Source organism: Pipistrellus kuhlii, unplaced genomic scaffold, assembly GCF_014108245.1.
Source record: "Pipistrellus kuhlii isolate mPipKuh1 unplaced genomic scaffold, mPipKuh1.p scaffold_m20_p_1, whole genome shotgun sequence".
Taxonomy (NCBI): domain Eukaryota; kingdom Metazoa; phylum Chordata; class Mammalia; order Chiroptera; family Vespertilionidae; genus Pipistrellus; species Pipistrellus kuhlii.
The window spans coordinates 46,810,467-46,837,904 of record NW_023425404.1 but is presented as its reverse complement, the minus strand read 5'-3'; the positions used below and the strand labels follow the sequence as shown (position 1 = coordinate 46,837,904).

The window sequence follows — 27,438 nt, the reverse complement described above, 5'->3', positions numbered from 1 at the left end:
TGTCACACACTGACTGAAACATCATCAAAGGCTCACTCTCTTTACTATATTAAGAGCAACCTCCATCTCTCAGCATCAAAGGAAGGCCCCAGGCACCTTTCAGGCTCCTTTGTAAACTGCTACTATGTCCTATGACTCAGTTCCCAATCTCCTTATCAGCCATTCATTCACTCAACAAATATTTCCGAGTGCCTAATATATACCCTGCAAAATGCCAGGCACTTCATTTGCACTGGCCTCTTCATGGACTCTCCTCTTTAACCTCTTTGTCTTTTGAGCATAACTCTCTACCCCCAACATAAAGCATACCTGTGATCATCACTGCATCTGTTACCAAATCTGAAATCCCACCTAACTCCAATACCCACTGCAAGCATCTCTTTTCTCCTTTGACATTTCCTCAATTCTATTCTCTCATCCCTCCCCTCCTTTCCCTCTGACTTCAGAGTACCTTATACCTATATTTTGAAATGTACATTATGTCACCAAAATTATTTTTTTAATTATTTCTCCCATCCTCAGCCCATTTGTCTGAAAGCTCTTGAAAGTGGGAAGCATTATGATCATTAATTATATCTCATAAATGCTCAGAGTAATGCAAGCCTATTTGTAGATGCAGTAAAAACTTTTCTAAAACTGCCTAGCCTGTGTGGCTCAGTGGTTTAATATGAAATTGGAGGTCACGGATTGGTTCCTGGGTAGAGCACAGGTCCAGGTTGTGGGCTCAATCCCCAGTTTCTATCTCTCTCTTCATGTCCCTTACTTTCTGAAATCAATAAAAACATATTTTTTAAAAAATTACTAAATTAACACCTACTTACGTAAATTGTGCTACCTGATAATGATATCAAGAGCTATGCTAAAAAGCGAGACTGGGAATTTGCCCATTGTGTCCTAAGCATTTATACAGGCCGAACTCAACACTCACTATGCCTCACAGAGCACCAAAAAGTGAAAATATTTTTATCTTCATTTCCCCATGTGTAAAAGCAGAAATAACTCTTTTGTTAAAGAATTGTTATAGAAGTCAAGCAACCCAGGAAACTGATTAAAACAAACTGTTATTTTAGGCTCCTATATTTCCATTAAAACGTCTCAGCCAAAATGCTTTTAACTAAGCACACTAAGGAAATGATTTGTTGAAAATTTTTGGATAGTACTCTAAGTAGGTCAGGAAAAGGTGTATAGCTGCTTTAAAATTCGAAGTTAAACTTAGCTCCATCCTATCTTAGCAAAACAGCAAGGACTGGGAAAGGCACAGGAAATGATGTCATCTGTCAGGCAGCAGAGGAACTCAACCCACAAACTGATTTCAATTAAAGTAGCTCATGCCAAAAGCTAATTTCCATTCCCACATGAGCAGCAAAGCCATTTAGCTACTTTGAGATAAAAAGCTAACAGCAGATTACATAGTAACTTTACATTATGTGTTCAAATTAGAAACTAGAATTAATTCTTCTTTCGAAGAAGAATAAGTTTATATTTAAATTTAATGAATATAATAAAAAACCTCTTTCATATGCTTTTATATATTTTCTGTGTTTCTAGTGAACTTTTTCAAGCATGAAATATTCTTTCTCCTTTAAAATAAAAAACAACTTGGTCAGACTTGTGAAACACGAAGGCATGGTGAGTCCAGGGGTCCACATAAACCAATGAGCCATGAGTCCTTGGCCCCAGGGAAGCAAGCTCATCAACAGAGAACAGATCTTAATCGCACCTGCTTTGCCCTAAAGATGTTTACCAAAGAAACTGCACTCTTTTTAAAAAAATATTTTCTCGTTAATTTCAGAGAGGAAGGAAGAGGGAGAGAGAGAGAGAGAGAGAAAGATCAATGATGAAAGAGAATCACTGATTGGCTGCCCCCTGCACATTCCCCAAAGAGGACCAAGCCCACAACCCAGGAATGTGCCCTTGACCAGAACCGAACTCAGGACCCTTCAGTCTGCTGGTCCACGCTCTATCCACTGAGAAACTGGGCAGGACAGAAATTGCATTCTAGATCTCTAGGGGAAAGCAGGCACCCAGGACCTCACCGAACAACAGGAACAGTGTAGAGAGTATATGCACACCAATTGCTTGTATTTTTTATTGGGTTCTGCCATTGATGCATATTCTAAATTTACTCTGATGTGTACAAGAATTCCAGATGTCTGGCAATTTGGAGATCAAGTTCTATGTCTCAACAAATGGCAAGTAAAAAATAATAGCTCTTTATTGGATGCTCTAAATACCAAGTGTCGGTGTGCAGGCTGCCACCTGAGGTTCATGAGGCCCAGTGAGGATTTCCCCTTGAAGATGGAATTAACCTGTATCCATGTACCTATGAATTTTATGTTTGTTCCAGATTTCAGTCATCCCACACTTATTGAATGCCTTCCATCTGACAGGCATCAGGAGGAGTAGAGGAAACTTTCTTTAGATCACAGCCCAGTACAAATTAATTCTTAAAATAACCAATCCAAAGAGAACAATGTGAGCACCCTACTGGAACATGATATGCCAGGCTGGCACTAAGGTCTAAATACCCAGGTAACGATTTTCTTTGGGATGCATTAGGTTGGAAATGGTTCCAAAACCTGCCATTATCTTGGCAGGCCCAGGGGCAGACAGAACCCTGGGAGCAATTTGCAAATAAGTATGTGTATGGTGAGCAGGTGATTTTAATTTAGGAACTAGGAAAAGCACAAGACAGGCAAATCAAACAATTGGACTGACTTCTTGACTCTCTGCCTGAGACAACAGTTGATAAGGCAACCAGAATCATTGAAAGACAAAAAAAAAGATTTTCACAGGAAGAGATAACAGCAATAACATTTTCCTTAAGTGCATAAATATCCCGTGCTGCCTAAAGACACACTACTCAGAGGAGCAACTTCACTAAAATATCTTAAAAACAACAACAACAAAAAGAAATACCTCAATAAACTCTGGCTGTGTTGCTCAGAGGTTATACCACCAGCCCACGCACCAAAGGGTCGCAGGTTTGACTCCTAGTTAAGGACATGTGCCTGGGTTACAAATTTGATCCCCAGCCCCAGTCAGGGTGCATGCAGGAGGCAACCAATCAATGTGTCTCTCTCACTTCAAGGTTTCTCTCTCTCTAGTCCATCTATCTCCCCCTCCCTCCCTTCTTTTCATTCTTTCTGAAAATCAATGGGGGGAAAATACCCTCACATGAGTATTAACAAATCAAAACACACACACAAAAACCAACAACCTAGCAGAGCTAGAAAGGGGCCAGAGAAAGGCAAGTTATACAACAGCAAAGATAAGGCACTTCCATAGAGGATACACTAGAAAGCAAAGAACTGAATTGTTTCTATGGATCAGTCTACCCACTCCTTTCCTCCCTGACCATATACACCCCACCCTTCCCTGAAAAACTGTTCAAAGGGTCACTTCTTTCAGACTAGCTACAGCACCTTCCCATGCTTGGGAGTCATTGCAGTTTCACTATGTTGTTGCACCACGCTCACTCAGACCCAATAACATGCTGCTCTGGAACTGTCACCCTGGCCTTAGCCTTCTTATACCCATAGAGGTTGGATTCCTATTGGGAGTACAAGCACACCAAATTCTCACTGAATTTGAAGTGAATTGAAAATGATAAAATTTAACAAAGCTTAAAGATGCCAATACTTCCCAAATTGACATAGAGTCTTAATACAATTCTTATCAAATCTTAGGAAATAATTTTTTGTTGATACAGACAAGATAACTAATTTTTGTCAACAGTGTAAAACTAGTTTTGATGGACAAATTCATGGATCAGTCCATCATGACAGATCTTTGTGAGAATTAGGATTACTCAGAGTCCATCTAGTCTCAGAGACTCATAGATAGAGAAGGGTCCTAAGAGAGCTGAAATTAAAGTTGAAAAAATCCATTGTTATAACCTTGTTTAGCCAACCTTCTCTTTTTACTCTGATGCTTCAATGACCGGTGAGATGACGCCCAATAGATTAAGGGAAGCCATGTCCTTGGTATCTAAAGGAACTGTGGACTGGCACTTTGGACCTTCTGGGAAAGCAATTTCTCAGACCACTAAAGAGTCATTTCCAATTTTCAGATTCATAGGACACTCAAGTCAAAAACAACCTAGAATAGGGGTGTCGAACTCAATCAGAGAAGGGGCCAAAATCTAAAATCCAGCCTAAATCACGGGCCGAATGGTTTACTGAACAGTCATAAACTGTCATTGTGATGGAAACGCAGCGGAGTGCAGTGATGACAGCGCGGTGCGGGCCACATTGCAAGGCCTGGCGGGACGGATTTGGCCCGCGGGCCTTGTGTTTGACACATGTGACCTAGAAGAACAGCCTTCCTTTCTTTCTTTTCATTTTCAAGTGAGAAAACTAAGGCTTTGGAGGTCCTACAACTAGCCTGCCCCTTCTTGACATCTATCACAAAACAAGCGTAAAACATCTAATCGAAAAAATTGGTGAGATGATTTAAATTTACGCCATTTTCATAGAACCACAGGTAGTGAGTGCAAACATTTCACTGAGCTGGGTTATCCTCTACTAGCATGAGAGTTAACAATGTGATTCATCCACATTTATTGTCTACCACAACATGGCCAGGAAGTTCCATAGGAAGGTATAGCTCTTCCCTAGAACATCACTTCAAAAGATCAGAAATGGGTTCTGATCATCCCCAGCCACCTTAATGAAAAACATTCTGCCATCATTAATAATGCAAGCTATTTAGAAAATATGAGTTCACGTAGAGTCCAAACTAACAATATTACAGGCTCCAAATGCCTCAAAGATCCTGATGCTCCAAATCCTCCTCCTCACATTATTCTCATCTACGATCTACTTTGCCCATTGTCCAAGCACCATAGATGAACCCAAACCTCTTCAGAGAACATCACCCAGAAGTCTTAAACTTCCATCTCTAACCTAAATCTGGGCACAAGACTCACCATTCCTCCCACCTCATTGCTAGCAAGAAGTCTACTGGGACCACAGTTTTCCCTTCTGGTCTTATTAACAGCTATCTCCACCTCTCATGACAGAGATGTCATTACTTGACAGAAATCATTAGCAGCTCACACTATCAATGAAGGTCTTTCCAGCTGGCTACTCGGTTTTTGCCATCTGGCTTTATTTTTTTCCCCCAAAGGAGAGCAGTGTTGCTGGTTGGTTCAAGACCAATTTGAGAGATGGGTCTATTCCCAGTTTGATATGTAGATTGTTCCCCCAACCCTGAGGCTCTCACTCCTCAGCAGCAGCCTGAGGGCCATCCTGATGAGGATAGAGATTCCAACATGTTCCTGTGCTGCCACCTGACCTCTCTGCCTCTTTCTATTCCTCCCACTCGGGTATCCTTAATATGACAAATGAACCTTCTATTGCTTGGAAAACATACATTCAAAACCAAGCTAAGATGAAATAAGAATAAGCTATACTCAGTGCAATAAACAAATGAGTCCCAGCCCAAGGTGTTCTTATCCCAATCTGTCTGTGTGTAGTTCTAGGTTTCTATCAGAAACAAGTTCTGAGACAATTATTTGAATGTGAGTAGTTTATTTTGGAGGTAATTTAAGGAAACGCTGATAGGAGAGTGGGAAAGTGAGACAGGGAAAAGAAGAAAGCTAACAAAGTACATTATCAAGCCTATCCCTACTGTGTTCAAGTGGAGAACTTCAGGAGACAGTGCAGAATACACCTCATCGTGATGCAAACTGAGGGGCAAGGAAGCGAGGGCACTAGCACTCTCCTTCTGTCATTGGTTAAAAGTTGCTTCTGGGGCCATTAACTGTCCCCATTCCCACCCCCAGCCTTTCCATCTTGCCCTGCATGCAACCTGGCATGCTCCCTAGCCAGGAAAATTTTACAGATGTCTCAGGCAGAGTCAACCCATGAATGCCAAGGTATGTGAGTGGGCACCGAGAGGGCACCGGCTCCCCAGCACTAGTTGCCTTATCCTGTTAACTGGCTTAGAAGAGCCACACTTAAATGTCAGAACTCTGAAGGGATGATGAACCTGGACTGTGCTGAAGTCTCTAACTGCAGAAAACCAAAGAGAATGAACTCTTTTCGCAATACATTCCCTTAAAACCTTGTCAGAAACAGAACACACTGTGAGGGGAGTGTCAAGGTGCTGAGGAACATGAACTTCAACTTGTTAACAACCAATAATGACTCACCGCCTTCCCACTCACCTCTCCCCCCCCCCCCCCCCCCCCCCCGCCCATTTCCCCTAATTCACTGCGGAGGGCCTCACACTTAAAGAACAAGCAAGCAAAGTTCTGAGGAATGAACTGTAAATATTTGTTTGGCTCACAGCATGAACAAAGTGATAAAATTCTGAAAGGGAAAATATGTTTGTGCTTCAAAATAAATTATGCCCAGAAACTGCCATAATGACTTCTTGCATATTCTTCTTGCATAGGCAAGGGTCTTGAGTTTTTTTTAAAAAATGTTTAATCAGATTCATATTTCAGTACCACAAGGAAGAATGCCTAGGTTGAGCCAAAATGTTCATTAAACAACCATTTCATTGAGCATCTTTTTATGGTGTTTACATTGGAGATGCAAAGATAAATAAGGCAATGGCTACACAGAAGGTCATAATCTTTATATTACTCATAGTAACTATGCCCCATATAGCAATTTCCCTATAAAGAGTGAAGAAGGGAAATGGGAGGCCAGATTAAGCAAAGTCATTCCAAGTATTTTGGGCAGAACAGAGAAGGCAGATGTTCTCGTGAAAAAAAAAAAAAAAATGTATTGCAGGCAAGAGAAAAGCCAAATGCAAATTTAGGAGAAAACAGGGCATAACCACATAAAATAATATTGTATATATATAATAACAGGTTATACTCACTGGATCTGGAGCCACAGGAAGGAGATATCTGACCAGATGGGCAAGTGCACATATTCGGCCTAGAACAAAATCCGTCCCCACAGGAATGCCGGCAGATGGCTGTGAACAAAACCAGAGGGCTGTTAGCACACGGTTTCAGCGCACACTGATTGACGAGAACCCAGGCCTCAAATGAGGGGCCTGGGATCTCTGGCTCCTCCTTAACTCTGTCATCGTGACTTATGGCACCTTAGGCCTCGGGTTCATTCATTTGCCAAACAAATCACTTGGACTAAATAAACTCTGGCTATAAAATTTGGTTAACTCCCTTATCCATGTCAGTGGTTCTCGGCCTCTCTTGGCTTATCCCGCAGCAATCCATCTATCCAGAGGCCCCAGACATCCTATGAAGGAAAAACAAAAACACAAATCCTGCGGCTAAACATACTTACATACCTGCAAGCATTTTGTTTTTATATCAACTTTAAGATGTAATGATATAAAAATTACCACTGTATTCTTGGAAGTTTAGTTCATCATAAATGCTTAATCTTTAATAATTTGTATAAAAATACTGGGGCCCATTGAGCCTCCTTCTCTAAGTCAGATACTGCTAGTTGAGAACATATGATCTATGGAGCAGCTCTGATCCTGCCTTCAGTCCAATCGTGAGTCATGTCCACCGTCTGAGAGCAGATGTCTGAGATCCACTGCAACAGTCCTGCCTCCGCAGCCAGGAAGCTGCTGGTTTTTAGGCTAATATCTTACCGGTACCGAGTGCTTTGCCAGTGGCCAAAACAGTAAGTCCAAATGGCAAGTGATTTCTATTTATCACCAAACTAAGACTTGGTGACTATTTTTAATTCTCATAGGCATGATCCTTTCCTCAAATTCTTACACAACCTTTCAAGAGGCAAATAAGATGGCAAGGCTACATACACTTGATAGAAAAATGCATTGAAACATCAAAACATCCATGGATGGAGACTGAAAACTATTAAGAAAAAAAGCTGTCAAAGGATCCTATAAACATTTATTTAAGTATCTGGATAGCATTTCTGAGAGAGTCTACAGAACACCAGGGAAAGAGTTCTATTGTTCAGTTCATTTGGAAAATTCCAAATATCATTTATATCCCTTTTTTATTGACTCAACTTTGGTTTTGAAATACATGGCATGTGTTAAAGGAATAAGTTGCTTTTGGTCAGATTCAGAAATTGAGAAAAGGTCCCTGGCCTGGTAGTCCAGTTGATTAGAGCATCGTCTCAATATGCTAAGGTTGCGGGTTCAATTCCCCAGCAGGACACATACAAGAATCAAGCAATGAATGCATAAATAAGCAGAACAACAAATCTCTCTCTCCCTGCTTCCCTCCCTTCCTCCCTCTTTCTTTCTCTCTCTTTTTTCTTTCCCTCCTGCCCTCTCTTTCTGCCTAAAATCAATTTGGGAGAAAATGATTAATTTTTTCAGATCACCAAGTGAATATTTATTGAAATAGTCTATTTTTATCTACATACCACTGTTAGCCAAGTGAGAAGGTAAACTGAGTGATTCCTTAGTGCAGGGGTCCTCAAACTTTTTAAAATGGAGGCCAGATCACGGTCCCTCAGAGAGCTGGAGGGCCGGACTATATGAACTACTAATTCCTACTGTAACACCTCGGCTGCGCTCACCGCCCAAAAAACCTGGCGGGCCGGATCAGACTCCTCTGCGGGCCGCATGTGGCCAACGGGCCGTAGTTTGAAGACGCCTGCTTAGTGTCTTTTCAGCTGTAATTCTCCCATTATACTAATGGAGTTTTCTGAAAACTGAAATTTATTTCATAGGTATGATGACTGTAAAAGTTCATGGAGAACAGATGTCATAACTAATTTAACTTAAGTATCTCCATTAAATAACATCTGGCCTGGTATGTGGTGTACCACTCAGCACAGTTCCCAGAGGAATCTCTGGTGTCACTTGAATTTTTCCCTAATATCTTCACTGGTCTTCATCTGACACTCTATCTGCCTCCTTTCCCCTTTGTCTAACAGGAAGGTCTGCCTGTGGCTGTGACCACACAAACTCAACGTACAACGTTTGAGTAGGCTTGTGGGTGGCCAAGAAAGAAGTTAAAATAAAGAAAACAGCAATAGTACCTTTCTTTCACAATCCCCTCAAAATAATCACATAACCTATGCAACAAGGCACAGCATATGTGATGACATGCAACACTGACCCAAGTATCCCAGTACTCTAAGGTTCTATTCCCGTATCTCAGAAATACCCCAAAAAAAGTCACCGAGTTAAGGGATAACAATGATCTGACCCCATTAGTGTATTTTCCAACTGGATTTAGAGAAAGTAGGGAAATCTTAGAGCTGGAAGGTACTCCAACGTATTACTGGTATGCAGTTACAAAGGACCAAACACTAAAAATCACCATGCAACCAAACCACAAAGGAAGAACATGAAGAATAGCAGATCGTCTATTTACTTACGAACAATACACTGATTTCCACCAGGTAAGGTTTTCCATCCAGGGCAACAGTAAGCATTATAACGTGATCCACAGACATTGGGTCTGAAACAAAAACAAAAGCAAAATTTAATGATAAGAAATACATATTTTTTTTTAAGAAAGGACACTGACCAAATAAAACCAAAAATTCCTGAGTAATAAGAACAGGATGGTTCTGACCAGGTGGCTTAGTTGGTTGCAGCAACATCCTGTCCACCAAAAGGTTGCAGGTTCAATTCCCTGTCATACATACCAGGCTTCAGGTTGGATCCCTGGTCGGGGTACATACCTGAAGCAATCAATTAATGTTTTTCTCTCTCTCTATCTAAAAAAATCAATAAAAAAATATCCTCAGGTAAGGATTACAAAAACTTTTTTAAAGAACAGGATGAATCTTTGCAGACAGAGAAAAGTAAACTCATGGGACTCAATGCTGGCTTTTTAGTTTGAGACACTTTAACATAATGATATCAATAATGATATCCCTTAATATCACCTGCGGATACAGTACATCAAGGAAATAAAAAAACAGGGATGCAAAATGCATTACCTTCTATCCCAATATACAAATATAAATGCTTATAGAGCTATATAGGAGTCTAATTTAAACAATAAACTTCTGGCCAATTGTCTCAGTGGTTGAGCATGGACCTATGAACCAGGAGGCCATGGTTCAATTCCTGATCAGGGCCTGAGTTGTGGGCTCCATCCCCAGTGTGGGGTGTGCAGGAGGCAGCCAATCAATGATTCTCTCTCATCATTGATGTTTCTCTCTCCCCCGCTTCCTCTCTGAAATCAATAACAATATGTTTTTAAAAAACAGTATGAAATTTCTAAACATTTAAAAAATAATCAACTTCCTACTAATCTAGTTAAGAAAGGTCATCATAAAATATATTGCATGTAAGACTTTCAATTTCTATTCATTGAAGCTTTGTACATTTTTTTCCTCTGGCCCAGTTCACCTCTAAAAAGGAAGAATGACTGCATTCTTCCCTTCACCAGAATTACAGGAATGCAAATTCTGACATTACTCAGAATAAATAAAAGCCGAAACACATAAATATTTCTTTAGCCAAAGTTTGGAAACACAGTTGATACCCACAGTTACAGGAAAATAAAGTCAACGTCACTCTGGGCTTCTTGTTTACAGACACTCATCACACATCTTAGAGCAAAGCCTCCACTCCAAACCCAGATGATCCATATTTAAAATTTTAAGGAGCAACTGGGTGAGGATCCAGCTAGTTCCACAATGGCTGAGGATACTTGGCCACAAGTGAAGCCTAAACATTCATGCTAGTACCTCAAGTTCAGGGACTAATGAGGAAGGTCAACTGTTTTGCAATCAATTTCACAAACCAAAAGCTATTCCGAGGCTTTCTGGTACACTGTAGCTCCACAAGCATAAGCCTTTAAAAACAAATGCACAGCTGAAGTGTAGTTCCGGTTGGTGTGAACTCACACTTTCTTCCTCTGAAGTCACTACTTGGACCACTTGCAGGATTGAGAACGCAGGTAAGGTCTCTGCCCTGCCCTGTACACCTCTGACAGACTAAGAGAACCTGGAACACTTTGCAGGATAAAATGCATACTTCAGGCTCACTGATGCTAAGGTCAGAAAGAGAAGTAGGAAGAAAGATGGAAGGACCAGGCCAAAGGCCCTAAATCCATACCCAAGAGCCCAGAGCTTCTCCAAGGCTAAACAGAAAATGATTAGATAGAGACTTATATGTACATTACATGACTTTATTTCTTTAGCCAAAGTTTGGAAACACAGTTGATACCCACAGTTACAGGAAAATAAAATCCACGTCACTCTGGGCTTCTTGATCCTTAGTTTATTTCTGATCCTTAGTTTATTTCTCTACACATTAGGATGAAATATGTGTAATATGTGTGTTAGTTGAAATGATGGATATGAAAGCTCAGTGTATGAAAAAGACAATGAAAATGTAATGGATTTCTTGATGGAATCATCTTCTAACCTAAATTACCTACTCAGCCAAAGGAACCATAGAAGATGAAAGGAAGGGAGGGAGGGAGGGGGGAAGGGAGGGAAGGAGGGAGGGATGTTGGTTTTTAAGAATTCTTAGCCAACAGCCATCAATCCTTTGCCCCTCCTGTGAAGTAGTGCCAAAAACTTTAGTTCAGTTGCCCCAAAATTTCCTGGGGCAACTTAAAATCTTGGAAAGAATGATGAGAGGAGAAGTTAGGGTAGGGAGCTACAAGGAGGGGAGGGGGCACGGGGGCACTCAACCCTTCTAAGCTTCATAAATGCTCTCTCCATCTAAAATGACAATCCAGGCTAAAGTCAACCACCTCAAACTTTCCCCCACCAATAGCCCATTTGCAACAACTCCCCTGGATCCAGTCCAACCCCAAACCAAAGCCTGGAATGGCTTCAGAGGACCCCTGAGCCTTTGCAGGGTGTCCTGTGTTTGGAGAAACGATGTTTTTCAAACAAAAATCAGGACATATTGTCTGACAAGAATGAGTATATTTATGGAGTAACAATACACACAATAGGGTGAAAAAGTTAAGGAAAAAAGAATCAGTAATTTCAGTCCTACAAAGCAAGATATTCAAAAGGTTTTCCAAAGTATTTGAAAAATCACAGAAATAGTGTCGTTCTTTATTGGTCCTTTTAGTGTTTTGAATCAACCTACCAACATGTTAGATGTTATATCTACATGAGCTGTGTCTCCATCTTTCATGGCAAGGAGCCAATGGGTACTGTTTACATCTAAGCATATAGATACAGGCAAAGCAGATGGTGCTGTGCAGATAAATATGAGAAGAATTAAAAACAGAAGTGGTTAAAACATGTTGCCTTAAGAGCTGAAGATCTGGGGAAGTGGAAAGAGAATTCTTTTGCTTTCTCAGTTTTTAAAAAATTATCTTTATTGTTGAAAGTATTAGATGTCCCATTTGTTTGTGTTTGTTTGTTTGTCCCATTGACTCCCCTTCCCCCCATACCCACCCCTCCGGCCTTCTCCACACTATTATTTGTGTCCGTGGACTTGCTTTCTCACTTTAATCCCATCCAAAACTGTTTATTTTTCAAATACACACTGTTATACTTTGATTGTCTTTTTTTTAAAGATTTTTTAAATTGATTTTTAGAGAGAGAGCAAGGGAGAGGGAGAGAGAGAAAAACATGGATGTGGGAGTGTAACATCAATTGGCTGCCTCCTGCATGCATTCCACCAGGATGAAACCTAGTTATGTGCCTGTCCAGGAATTGAACCGGCAACTGTTTCATGCATGGGATGATGCCACACTGGCAGGGCCATCATTTTTTATTTAAAGCTACAAGTTACTTTAAAAGTATAAAGATCTTATCTCATAAACAAGTCACTTTCTGCTTTATTAGTTATCACAGTCCCTTTTTGAGTTATCACATCTTCCTTTCACTGCATCTCTTAAGATGCTAGATAACGCTGAATTGTGACTTATTTAGATTGCATGTTCTGACTTTTTATTGTGTTTCATAACTTTATCCTTTATAATAAGTAGTATATCATTTAATTTCAGTTGTTTCAACCAACATCCTCATCTGATGATTGTTTTAATCTCATTCATCCTTTAACAACAGTAAATACTACTATGTTTTATGACTAAATGCAAAGTATTACAAAGGTGTTAAGATTTCTTCTCTGCTGACTTTGGTCTTGAGAACGGCAAACTACCAGAACTCATTCAAGCAAGCTGGGTGGCATCTGTTCTACGTATGCACATAAAAGAACAGCTCTAATTCTAGAAATAAATGAGTGTTTTATTTAAGTTGGAAAGCACTAACACATGTAAAGTCTGAAGTAGACATGTTGGATTATTTCCATTATGAAAGACTTTAAGGTTTTAGCACAACAAGTATTAACAAAGAAGATATGTCTTTAATAAAGCTACGTTTTTGTGTAAATGGAAGTATAGTGTTCATAAATCTCTTTCTCTTCCTTTTTACTTCATCAGCCATACCCACTAGCCCTCCACCAACAAAACAAACAAACAAACAAAAAGTCAGAGTTAAAGCCCATGAAAGTGGCAGTAGCATTCAGCAAATTAAAGGCAAAAGAACTTCATGCTAAATGCTAAAGATACATCACTTTCTCCCATCCTCATAGCAGCTCTTTGAGGGAAGTTCTATTCCTGTTGTCTTTAACACTGAGGAAACCATGATGTAGGAAGGTTACACAAATTGCCAAGGTCCCATGGCTTGGAAGTAGAGAACAGGATTTGAACTCAGGAAACCTTACTTAGAAATACTAGTATACCCTCTTAAGCCCTATGTTAAGGCAGAGATGTATTTAGGAAACAAGATGGCATTTCATGGTGGCATGAGTAACAAAAATCTCAACATGTCCATCAATAGACCAAAGATAAAGCATAAATTACTTATAGTTGTATTCTAATAGTTCATGGGGGGAGGGGGAGAGGAAGAAATACATTTACATTCCACATCACCACTATATATTACTTTTTTTTTAATTGATAAAGATCTGTAACTTCTCTCATAAATTGCTGTGAATATTGTGCTCTGCAACAACCCACTTCCAATCAGCCTGGGGGATGGGTGAGCCTCAGCAGGCTGGATATTTGGATCCAGTTCAGACAGAGTGCTCAGAGATTGCGTGGGCTAGTGAGAGCCCCTCTCAATGGAGCAAACAGCTGGGCTCTACCACGTCTGACCACATTATTGCAAGAATTGGCCTCTGTGCAAAATGTCTGCAGTGTGTCCAGACTCCTTAGCCAGGACCCACTTCTGTGAGTCTGGCCTCTCTTACAGCAAGATAGCCTTTCTGCTTCCTATCCCGAGTGCAAACGGCTTTCCAGACAAGACTGGGGTAATAGAAACAAGTTCAGGGGCTCTTATTGCATCCGTGTGAGTTTCTTAGGCTGTGACGTGATTCAATCCTTAGGCAAGGAGAATACTAAATATTAGATAAAGGTGAATGAGGTGGACACTGCTCCATGAGTTGCCAGATTTTTTAAATCTAGGGGTAGAAATTATGATTTAGTCTCCATGAGTATAACTGTGGAGGGATATCAAGAGGAATATGCCCTACATAATGAAGAGGGCCTAACTGCCCATGTAATATGCCTCAAGGCAGTATTCCACTGTTCCAAAGTTTTATAAAAATTTAATGTTCAGGGTAAAAAGTATGATAGATGAAAAAATTATAATACACAAATGAGCTACATGTATTGGAAATCTTGACTGTATTAGTTCTTTGACAAAATTTTTATCAAGATAAAAAAGAAAAATCATGTATACATCTGATAAAGGAACCCCACTACTGCTCCAATAAACTTTGCAAATGCTCTCTCTTACTTCAGTGCCGTATTCTGGCCCTCCTCACTGAAGACAGGGGTTCAGATCTCCCAGAAATGATCTGAATACCACATGTGACTGTTCCAACCCATCTGCCAGTCACAACAACTTGAGTAATGAAACTTCAAACCCTGGTCATGAAAACAGCTCCCGTGGCCTCCTCAAGCCTCAGCTGGGCTCTCCAGACCCGGGGATCCATTTCTGGAGTGTCTGGGTCAACACTGGCTGGGATGTAGACAATCCTGGTTTCCTTCTTTGAAGAAAGCCAGCCAACCTCTCTAAGTGACTTTATGCCGTTCAAAAGAACAGAGAGGTGAACAATTTCATATTCTGGTTTGCAAAACCTTTAACCTCTTCTTTCTCTCTTCCATATCCAATAGATTAGTAACTCCATTACCTTTTCTTCTAAAGCCAATAACCATCTTTCCCTCTTTCATTCCTTCATTCCTTTCTCCCTCTCTCCCTTCAGTTCCATCCTCAGGACATTTAAAACCAAACATTCTATCTCACACTCAATGCAGTCAAGATCACACAGCTCACCTTCCTGTGTAGTCAGTAAGTTCAATGCTGGGCACACACGGTGTACATAAGCAATCACCTGCCCACAAGCACAAAGCTACTGAACAGTATTCAATGAGAACCCACTATGTGCCAAGCACTTTGTTACATAGAAGAAAAATGACAAAGATGAGCAGATCTAACTCCCAAATCTTGGTTTCTGACATCATTTTCCAGTAAAAGGAAGCAGAGCTCCTGGAACAAATGGTTGATTCTAGGACTGAACAAGAGATACACAGAGGAGTCTAGAGCATCTTGTAGTAACAGGAAGTAATAAAGTAAAGAAGTGCTAAACTCCACGATGGGGCATGTCAAGGGACACAGGAGGCAAATGAAGTAACTCCCAATGGTCAAAGCTAGGACCATGTGAGTGATAAAATAACAAAAGTTGTATTGGATTGTAATCCAAAGTATAAAATAAGTGTTCATAAGTCAATAGTGATTAATACATCATTGGATAAAAAAAACAAATGGGAAAGAAGAGAAAGATCTCCTGTGCTGGAGATTCCAAGTAATTCATATAGAAACTCTGCCTTCAGGGAGGTGAAGCCTAACTCCCATTTCTTATGTGTAGACTATGCATAGTGACTTTCTTCCAAAGGAGTCGCAATTAAGGGGCAATCTACAGAATTCCTGACCACTAGTCATCAAAACTGTCAAGGTCATCAAACACAAGGAACATCTGAGAAACTGGCAAAAGAAAAGAAAAAAAAACATGACAACTAGAGGCAATTTGGTATCCTGGATGGAATCCTAGACATAAAAAACTAAGAAAGTCTGAATAAAGAATGCACTGTAGTTATAATAATGTGTCAGCATTGGTTCATTTATTGTAATAAATGTATTAAATTAATATAAGATGCTAACTGAGGAAACTGTGTCTAGAGTAAAAGGGAACACTCTGTATTATCCTGTGAATTTTTTTTTAAATCTAAAGCTGCTAAAATGAAGTTTAAGAAAATTAAAGCTGCTAAAATAATAACAAGTTTGTAACCATGTGATTATAAGTAAACTGTTATTTCCAAAAAAAAGTGACTAAGACACAGTCATTGATTGTGACAGAAGATAGGCCTGTATGTTGACCCAGCACCGACTGTCTATGGAACATGGGCATCAAGGTCACCCAGAGAGCTAAAGTCCAGGACAAGGGTGTTTTGCCTCATAATCCAGAGTAGGCTCAGAAGGAGACTAGCTGAACTATGACTTAACGTTTCCCAGATGCTTAGAGGAGTTGCTGGTTTTATTTCACCCCACTGCTGAAATGCTTCTTAAATTCTCTAACCCCATTAGCAAATCCCTTGTCCAAATTCTGGTGTTTCATTGTTGGACCAATATCACGTTCTTTTCCTAATCCCTCTCTACTCCATTAGGACAATGTAGCTAAGTATCTTTCTATTATATGTTCACCGTGATTAATTCTGTTCTATGATCCAGAGATAGACCTTTACCCTCCACAAAATGTGAAACATCTCACTATTAGCTTCATATCTCTTCCAGGAAGGCCTACCTACCTGCCGCTCTCTTCTTCACCTGTACCCTCACTTTCACTCTCCTGCTCTGCTCCTCTTTGCTGTCTCAGCCCTCATTAATGCACATGCCCCCACACCCATGACATGCGCATGCTAAATCCAAACTCTTCTCCCATTTTTCACTTTTTTTTAATATATCTTATTGATTTTGTACAGAGAGGAAGGGAGAGAGATAGAGAGCTAGAAACATCGATGAGAGAGAGTCATCGATCAGCTGCCTCCTGCACACCCCATACTGGGGATCTGCCCACAACCAAGGTACATGCCCTTGACTGGAATCGAACCCAGGACCCTTCAGTCCCCAAGCCGATGCTCTATCCACTGAGCCAAACCAGTCCCGACCCATCTTTTGCTTTTAATGTGTCAGTCCATCTCTCTCCATGCTGTTAATCCCTACCCCCGGATGAAAATCCCCCCCACACACACACACCTTACAACCTATCAACACAATTCCAAACATACCTCTCAAAAACCAACATTGCTATACTGTAATTATACATTCTAAATAATTATATGTCTATATTCTCAGCCCTGCCCCCACCTGCTCTGATCTCAGACTAATAGTTCTTTAAGCAGAGAAACAGTGTCTATTACACCTAGAATATCCTGGAGTCTCTTTAAAAGCACACGGAACTAAATAAATGCCTTAGTAAATACAAAGTACAGTTAACAAAGATGAACACTATTCCTTTGGTGTCATAAATAGGCCAGCTGTAAATGCCACCAACATGGAAGTCTATCTAGTAGTGAGAACTGTTTCTTATCAGTTAATCTATTTAAAGAGAGCATATTTCATGCCTATTTGAAAGGTATAGGCAGTTAAACAATGATGTATAATGGTCTCATGCCTTGGTTACTTGCTGACATGATGATCATTAATTTACTAGAGGCCAGGTACACAAATCATGCACCAATGGGGTCCCTCAGCCTGGCCTGTGGGATCCTGCCAAATCTGGCTCTCTGGCATCCCCCAAAGGGTCACAGATTGTGAAAGGGTGCAAGTCAGGCTGAGGGACCCCTGGGAGGGATGTGGGAGGTTGGCCAGCTGGGGAGGGACCATGGGAGAGCCCCAAGGCATGTCCAGCCTGTCTTGCTCAGTCCCAATAGGCCAGACCCCAGCAGCAAGCTAACCTACAGGACAGAGCATCTGCCACCTGGTGGTCAGTGCAAGAGGTTGAGCAACTTAGCATATCATTAGCATATTATGCTTTGAATGGTAGAACAGTCAACCGGTTGACCAGACACTTAGCATATTAGGCTTTCATTATATAGGATTTCTCCTTTTTAATATTTTCACTGATTTTTAGAGAGAGAGGAAAGGAGAGAGAGAGAAAGAAATATCGATGTGAGAGTTGAACATCGATCAGCTGCCTTCTGCATGCCCCCCACCAGGAATCAAGCTTGCAACCTGGGCATGTGTTCAGACTGGAAATAGAACTAGCATGGGATGACACCCAACCAACTGAGCCACACCGGCCAGGGCTCACTAATTTATTCTGCTCAGTGAAGTTATCAGTGTTTACAACTCAGGGATCAATACGTTTCCTTTGAGGAAAAAAAAACAAAATTAATGTAGACAAAATCATATCTGAATTTCTGATTCTACTTATTTCTTTTTAAAATATATATATTTTATTGATTTTATACAGAAAGGAAGGGAGAGAGATAGAGAGTTAGAAGCATCGATGAGAGAGTCATCGATCAGCTGCCTCTTGACCACCCCCTACTGGGGATATGCCCGCAACCAAGGTACATGCCCTTGACTGGAATCGAACCGGGACCCTTCAGTCCCCAAGCCGATGCTCTATCCATGGAGCCAAACCGGTCCCAGCTGATTCTACTTATTTCTTTAGCAAAAGGGCACATGCTCTGGTGATGAGCTCAATCACCCTTGGGAGGGGGCATACAGGAGGCAGCTGATCAAAATCCCAAAAGCAATGAAACAAAAGCTTTCAGTTCACAAATTGGTGCATATTTCCTTTTGGCAGGTTGGTGCAACTGACCAAGGCCACAGAGGAAGCCACCATGGACAGCCAATTCCTAAAGACAAACAGCACAGAGTTCCCTGGGTGGCCTGGAAAGGCCTGCCTGCAGGTGCTGTTTGGACAAAGGCTGTTCCCAGAGCTGAGTAGGGAACTCACAGCACAGAGAGGGTGTTGCATCAACTGTTTTTTGCTGTCTGCCCTAAACTGTGATCTTGAGGGGATTTTGTGTTGATCAAATGCAACAGCCCAAGGATTCAAGAACCAAAGAATTTAGGTCACTGTATCAAGGACACCCCCCCCCCCACTACACACACACACACACACACACACACACACACACACACACACTAAGAAGCTAAAAGAATGGAAAGCAGCAAAGGCAATTCCCCAAATCTGGGAGGTCATTGTAGACTGGCTGCCGACTTCTGGAATCTTTTATGGGTGACTGAAGCATGTGTGTTTGACTTACTTTGGAAAAAAGAAAGAAAGGAAGAATTTAAAGCCCCGGGGCAGTGTGATAGGAAAGAACCGTGAAGACCAAAAGCCAGAGGCGGAGTGCAGCGCGTCCTGATCCCACTAAAGCCTGGCACTTCCTACTCCTGGAGCTCTGCGCAGAGCAACACTCACAGCACCGAGGCTGCTCACACTACTGAACACCCAGAGGCCCTGGGCTTCGGAAGGCGCTGCTCCAGCTACCTTGCCACCACAGGCTGCACTGGATCCACTTCTCTAAAGGGAGGGACCTGTGCCAGGCCTGCCGGCACCACACCCACAGTTGGTTGTAGAAAAGACACTCCCATCTAAATGTGCAGGGCGGTGTATCTGTTGATAACGAGTCCGGACTTTACTCTTTGATTCTATAAGGATGAGGGAGGGTTTCCTCAAAACAGGCAAACCAGCACATCTCGGATTTGTGTCTCTCCAGCATCCCAGAGGATCTGACCAATGGCACCCAGGAAACGCACAGTTTCTGTAGAATGGCTTCCCAAAGCACTGCGGCTCCTTGGCCTTCCCCACGAGTTCAAGGACTGGCACCACAGTTACCTTTTCTAGCATATTTGCTCCATTTACTCAAACCAGAGCCATCCTGTACTTTCCCAAGGACTGGCAAAATTGTAGAGATTATTAAAACACAAACACATAAACTCAGCAAGTGGTCCAGGACCTGCGTGGTGAGAGGCAGGCCAGGGCTAGGTCTGTGGAATTCATTGCCCCATTATTAGCTCTACTATTCCCTTCTCTCCTCTTCATCACCCACAGAAGTGGGGGCCAAAAACCATGATTCCCACCCCTTCCCAGAAGTTCTCAAACCCAGAGCTCTGTCCAGGACGATCATATCTTCTGAATGTACTGGCAGCCACAGGAAAAGACAAGAATACCAGTCGGTGGGGTCAGGCTGAGGGGAATGAATGGGGTTCTTCAGGAACTGGGAGTGCAGAGTGATGCGAGATTCTGGGTCTGAGTACTGGCAGCTCCCAATTGACAAACAGGAAGGGCTCCAAATGTCATTTCTATATTGGTATTTAGAACTCGAGATGGCTCTTCCAATAGAAATAATGTTAATAGGTGGTGGTTTGGTCCCCAAGCTAGTCAAATAGCAGTCTCTGGACTACATTATCAGCTAAATAGGTTATTATAGGCTGGTCTGGAGGTTATTATAGGCTGGTCTTGGAACTGACCACAACTTAAAATGTTTCTATGGGAAAATACATTCCACGGCAGGCAAGCCCAGGGAAACTTGGCCACTCGGGCTCCTGGTCCCTGCAGCTACAGTAAGCTGCTCAAGGAACTATGAGAACAAAACACCTTCAACTCAGACCACTCCAAACAGTCCTAAGAGGGCGGCCAGAATAGGCCTTCTTAGCCCCAGGCCCAGTGTCACCCTCTCCCCTAGCCCCAGACCACTGGGGCCAATACAGGATATCCATAAGTCCATAAAGTAGGAACTTAAATGCTGGCGAGGAATTGGATATTCTCATCCTCAATGTACCTGGCTTCTTTTAGAGACCAGAAGGTCCCACCCCACCCACAACTCTGATATACAATCAGTCCTCAGGACAGGTTCACAGAACAAGGGGTCAGGGAGCCATTTCCAGAAAGAGTAGCTTCCCTATGAAACAAGGAGGCAGGTCAGATTTGAACTCCATTGAGCAGCTTTAACTTGTACTCAAGTTATTCAAGCGTTTCAGATCCCCTGGAACCAAAAAATCATCCTGTCCTTTGCAATGGGAGTTCCTTAAAGATAGGAAGTGCAGACTGATCTTCGTCACCCAGCATCTCGCACAATACCTGAGTCTTCAATGGTAAATGTAGGCTCAGGTGTCAAACTTACATCCCACTAAGACAGCACTAGGGGACCGAATTCAGTCAGAGTAAGTGGGTACTTCATTTATTGCCAAGGTCCCTCTGTTTAGAAGAAATCCAATAATAAGGGAATAAAAAAAGATATTGAGTCCTAAGAAATTAATACAATTTCATTCACTCTTCTAAATTTGAAGAAATTAACATGAAAAATCAAAAACATAAAAGATACCCATACGTGGAATGCGAGGGGTCCGAGAGTAAAGTTTTTCCATGTTTCAGGTGCATTATTTAGAAACATTTTACAGCTACGAAAGCTTCGGGGGTCTTGTATCTCTATCTCTATTTCATGAGGGTCAACAGGCAGTGGGTTTTTCAAAACATCTCTCTACCTAACCCTTTCATGAGAACAGACACAACACTGTTCCTAAGGAACAACAACAAATCATTGATAGAGTTTATGTTTTTAAAAAGTCAGAGGAAGTTAGATAAAAGCAAGTTGTTGAGAATATGTCATAGAAATTAACAATTCACAATATAAGGGGTCAAGAACGTAAGTCTTTTTTTTTCCTTCTAACTTTGCAATTGAAGCAGAAGTGTAAGCATTATTTCTAAACATTCAGATATCTAGAAAACTTTTAATAAAACAGTCTAATTTAAATTTGAGGGAATATGACTAAATCAGGAATCTAGCTAGTCCATGTGAAGTCACACTGTAGAACAAATATCATTAGCAAATTTTAGAGAGCTTTATAATTTACAAAATTATCATGTGACTCTTTCCTTAGATTCTATCTAGAAAATGTATTATTGTGTTCCTTTTTGGATGAGGAAACTGAAATTCAGAGATGTGAAGTAATTGTTCCGAGGTTACACAATAGAAGCATGTCATAGGTCATTAATTTAGAACCAAAAGAATTTACTCCTAAAATATCCCAAGGTTAGTACTAAACATTTCTAGGTTAGTGATTAGAAAGATGTTTCCATAAATATCCCAGAAAGAATGTGTTCCCTCATAAAAACTAATGTGCACCTCATTTTTTGTGCTCAGGTTTTCTTTTCTTGGGTGTGCAAACCAAAAAAAAATTCCAAGATCCATCTTACAAAGTAGATTGGAAAGGGAAAGCAACGATAAATACATGTTGGGAGCCCTCACTCCTACAGATTAGAGCTTCCTTTTCTGAAATTGCTTCTCTGTGGTATGTATCCTGTCCTGTTCCCTCTAGAGAAACAGCAGCCAGCTCTTCACATGTTCAGTGTTGAGGGAAGCAGGTGGGTGGGGAGCAATGTGGAGATTCAAAATGTGGATAATCCTAAACCTACTCACAACCCACAGGAATGTGTTCTGCACATACACTTGAACAGGGGTGTGTCTCGTCTTTAGAAAAGCAGCTTCAAGTAAAAGCATCAGATCACCCAGGCAACTATCTGACCCGGTGCACGAAAGCCAGGTGAGCAGAACGATGTTCTAAAATACCCTCCAGCGTCAGTCACAGCTTTCTGACAATGCAGAGGCTGCTGGCACTCGGTCCAACATGTGGAGAGGCTGGCAATGCATCCCAACCACCAGTACAGCTCGCCCCTGAAATCCAACCCAAAAGCTTTCTCTCTGGGCCTCGGTGGTGCCAGCGCTGTCCTCTCAACACCTCAGAGCTCCAGGGAGGGTGTGGCAGCATTCATGTGCCAAGCTGTAATTGTGCAGAGGCGGTGATAATGTCAACACAAAACTTCAACCGAGTGACAACTTCTGAGAAGGAGACGATGCTGTCAGAACAGGGAAACCTTTCTACCTCCTGACATACCTGAAAGGTTCCCAGTCTCTGCAGCAGCTCCCAAAAACAAAGTCTTGGTCTAAAAACCTGACAGTGGACCTGGAAGTTGGACATTAGGTAGAAATGCATCTGTCCTCAAGGAACTGTATACATCTTTTTCACTGACATGAAACACACAGAAAATGTGACTTACACACACACACACACACACACACACACACGCACATGCATGCACACACATGCTATTTTCCACAAACATTTAGCATGAATCTACTGGAGCAGCTCTTGTCCCGCATTCCTTTCCCAAGGGGATCTGGATAGATCAGTCATTTTCGAAATCTTTCTCTTGAGTCATTAAAGCTGTATGTACCATTTCTTTTTGTTTGTTTTCCAGTGTTATTGATATAACTGACTTGCAGCACTGTATAAGTTTCAGATAAACAGATTCATAATGATTTGACTTAGCTATTATGAAACGGTTACCACAATAAAGTTTATTTAAACGTTGCTATTTCTTGAATTAAAAAGAGCATTCCTGAGAAAGCAATGCTGCAACAAGGAGATAAATTCCCCAAAATAAATTTCTCAAAATCGTATGCCTCATCATTGCTAATTCTTAGATTTAGATATTAAGTCATTTTTCACAACTTTCAGAGCCATGAGACAGTCTGGATAAGTGCAGAAAGAGCACACTAGGCAGCATCGTTGACATTGCTAGCTGTGGAACAATGAGCATTAAGTTCAAATCTATGTATAGAACTTCACAGTATTAATAAATAGGAAGTGACAAGTTCACATATGCCCATTCTGCTTCCCTCGTAAGTCCGTGGATCTAGACAATGATCATCAATGTAGGCTGCTCACATCACAAAAAGAGATACCGGCAGGCATGATGAGCCTCTTAATAGGAATATACCTAACAAAATTTTCTCCCCAAAAAGTTGATTCTGATTTGGATCCACCTCTAGTGCCAACAAGCAAATCACAGTGCATACATGAGTCAGAGGAGAAGGACAAGTGCCACCGGCACTGGAGGTAGACACCACTGGACTGAGAAGCTGGACAGCAGTGTGCTCGGGTGCAGTCCCAGGACTTGCAGTGCTGGTCCGCACACTCCACGGTACTCATCTTAATGAGATAAATCACCTCCCTGCTTCCTTCGTGGAGAAAGTCTTGCTATGAAAAAACATGGATCCGCTGAGCTAACTAGTGTGCTTAGTGACTGGATTTACAATCTGGCACATGCTTCTCGTCTCATTAGAAACTGGTAATAAGCTGTTTATGGACTGGCATTTAAGGAGCTCTACTCTACAGGACATGCACCAGTTTCCTCCTTTCCCGCCTTGCTGAGATACACTTGACATGTGGCAGTGTGTAAGGTTAAGATGTACAATGTGTTGATTTGATACAACATGATTACCACTCTCACATGTGCTAACACCTCCACCCCATCACCTAGTTCTTATTTCTTGTGGTGAGAACATTTCAGATCTACTCTTAGCAATTTTCAAGTATATAACACAGTGTTTTTAGCTATAATCACCAGGCTGTACATTAGGTCCCCAGAACTAATGTATCTTACGACCAGAAATGCATACCCTGTGACCAATATCTCCCCCTTTTCTCCCACCTGGCAGCGCCTGGTAACCACCCCTCCACTCTCTGTTTCTCTGAGTTTGCTAAGCTTTTTAGATTCCACATACAAGTGATATCATAGAGCATGAACAAATTTCTTCCATAAATAAACTACAAGGCATAAAATTACCAAGGGGACAATCAATATATCTAATTCCTTATCTTTTTTAAGAAACATATCAATAATTACAAAATATGAACTTTACGTGAATCCTGATTTGGACAAATGTAAAAATAAATAAATAAAATGTATAACCTAATCAGGAAAATTTAAATCCTGAGTGTTTGATTATATTTTGATGTTATTTTTTAATGTAATAGTATATAAAGTTTAAGTTTCCTAAAGATCCCTTATCTTAGAGAAATGCATATTGAAATATTCACTAAATTATCTTTAGGGATTTACTTTAAAAAAATCAGTGGTGGGGGAGTGAAATGGATAAAATAAAATTGACCGTTAATTGATAACTGCAGAAGCTGGAGCTTTTGTATTGTTCTCTCTAGTTTTTTATATATTAAATTCTCCTTATTAAAAAATTTAAAACAACAACTTTGCAGTAGTTCATCCTTATCGGCATATTCTCCTGCACACCATCACCATACCACTTCAGGAACCACTTTTATCTGTTATTTATCTCAACATTCTTAAGAGGGATGGGAATCCCCATTTAGAGATAATAGTCCAATCATTTTAAACAGGTGGCAAAAACTAACCTATGTGTTTCTACAGATTTGAAGTGTGTGGCAACTAAATACTCTGCTGTTCATTAGACAAGGACTCCAAGAGCAATGACTTCGCTACACTGTGCAAAGAATTAAGCATGATTACCACCCTAGTGGGCTTCGCTAGGTACTACAACTACTTTTGACATGATTCATTTTCATAAGGATACCTTATCTTTTTTAATAAGAAAATAAACCTATCAGTTAACAAAAAAAAAAAATACATTTAAGGGGATTGATTTGTATCAGGTGGGCTGAATTTTGGCTTTTCTATTCATAAGTGAGAGGATTCTTATAGTCACAGAAAATAGATGAGAGGAGGAAATCATTTAGCAAGAAATCTTGCTGTTTTCTGACTCTTCAATATGTAAGAATCTGTGTTAACCCATTTTCAAGGGAGAGCCCAAATGCAAATGAACAGGCAACTCAATCCAAGGTCAAAGGAAACTCTGTTGTCCAGAATTCTGTCAAATAGTCAACTATCTCCTTAATATTAAGTCAGAATTGCCTACCAAAGAAAAAGCAGAAGAAAAATGGCTCGCATATTCTTGTAAAATTCCTGAACGGTCTTCAAAACTTAAAAGAAAAATTTGTTTTCTTACTTGAGATTTCTTGCTTTCTTGAGAAATTAGCAGAGCACAAAAAGTACCTGATATTTGTTGCTTTGTTTTTATATTTTTGCTTTTTCATAAACCTTGACTGTATTAGTGGCTGTGTGATTTACCCTAAGGGGATGAGAAATATTAGGCAATGCGAACATTTTTAATGACAATTAGAAAAAGTATTACCTGCGGAAACCATTCCTTATTGAAAGCACTCTTACTTTTATAGGCTGAGAATGAATATGAAGCAACCACAACTTCAGAAAGTTTACAGCCATCAGTTCACCACAGGCTGAAATGTAAGGGTGCAGCGTTTCTACTACAGCTTTGCCTCAATTTAGATAATGTATGTTTTCAAGAGAACATGGATATTCAATAGTTTCAGGTCTCTTGAAAATCAAAATGGGAATCATTAAAAGAAAAGAAAAATAAATAAAACTATTTTCAATTTCTCAGGAGAAATAGGGCCACAGAAGAAAAACAACAAATAAGAACCCTTTTGTCCTGAACATGCATTATGCTGCTGCAGAGTGCGAAGCCAACGGAAGGGGCCAGTCCATTGGAAAGTGAAGGCCATGGCTCTTCTCAGGGGTGGCCAATCTGTGTCAGCCTGGCCCTAATCAGCAAGGGAGGCCCGCCCACACAGCGCCCAGGGAGAGCCTAATAACAGTGAGCTGAAGATGTCTGAGTCTCCGAAAAAGAGAGCTTTTGAAAACCTGGGGAAGGGGAGAACATGGGGTGGGGTATAAATGGGAGACATCTGTAATACTGTCAACAGTAAAAAAAAAATATTTTTTAAAGAAAGAAAAGAAAGAAAAAGGGAGCTTTCTTTGTTTGGGTGCAGATGTACTGTTGACCCACTCAACTTCCCTTCCTCTTCTTTGCTGGCCAAACTCCTCTTTCCTAAGAGGAAGCTATTCCACACGGCTCAGGCCTGGCCAGCCCCAGTGCCCCACTTCCTTGGCCACAGTGGTGGGCACATGAACAGGAGCAGAGCTGGTTTTCTTCATGGGCACTGAGGTGTGGAAGCTGGAAAGAGTGTCTCTCTCTGCCTCCGAGATCATGAGCCGAAAGGTAGTGTGGCTTGTCATCCACTCGTTCGTAAGCGAAGAAAGCATGTTTCAATAAACGGCCAACCACCTCACCGCAAAACAGTACTATCTTTCAGGGTTCTCTTTGCATTGATGCCAAAGAAAACGGATTGGGGCCAGTCCTTCCACTTCCTAAAATACAAATTCCTTTCACAAAGCTCTTGGGGGGGTGGGGGGGGGTGTCCTTCAGGAAAGAGACAAGGCCTATTTGCCATATCTGCCAATACAACAATGCAAACTTCTTTGGAGGAGTTGAGAGGGGCATTTTAATAAGGAAGAGCGCTTAGTAAGTTTATTTCCTAAGGAAGGCAACTCAACTTGGATGAAGGGGTCATTTAAAAATAAAAACCTTACCTGCACATTGCCTCTAGGTATAGCCAGAGCTCCACAGACTGAGTAAGCTTCCATTAAAATTATATTTTTAAAAGATTTTGAAGTTCAAGTTTGTTTCCTTTGTTTCTGAAAATAATGAGTTCCAAGGAGAGAAAGCACAGACTGCAGTCTCCAGATACCGATAATTATTTAACTTTTTGTTTTGGCCATCAAAATCCTGCCTCTATGTATGACTCCCTCCCTCATTTGCCTTCTCCGTAT

At 41.0% G+C, this 27,438-nt stretch overlaps 1 protein-coding gene across 2 annotated transcripts in view; it reads right to left on the bottom strand.

Annotated features, from left to right (window-relative positions):
- The window catches only part of FBN1 (fibrillin 1), a 232,076-nt gene that overhangs the window by 189,469 nt on the left and 15,169 nt on the right, over window positions 1–27,438 (bottom strand). For both annotated transcript variants that reach the window (XM_045582776.1, XM_036442846.2), the window contains exons 3-4: window positions 9,297–9,379; window positions 6,838–6,936 (exon numbers count right to left, since the gene is read on the bottom strand). In XM_045582776.1, the coding sequence (XP_045438732.1) occupies window positions 6,838–6,936; window positions 9,297–9,379 (182 nt within the window). The remainder of the gene's footprint in view (window positions 1–6,837; window positions 6,937–9,296; window positions 9,380–27,438) is intronic.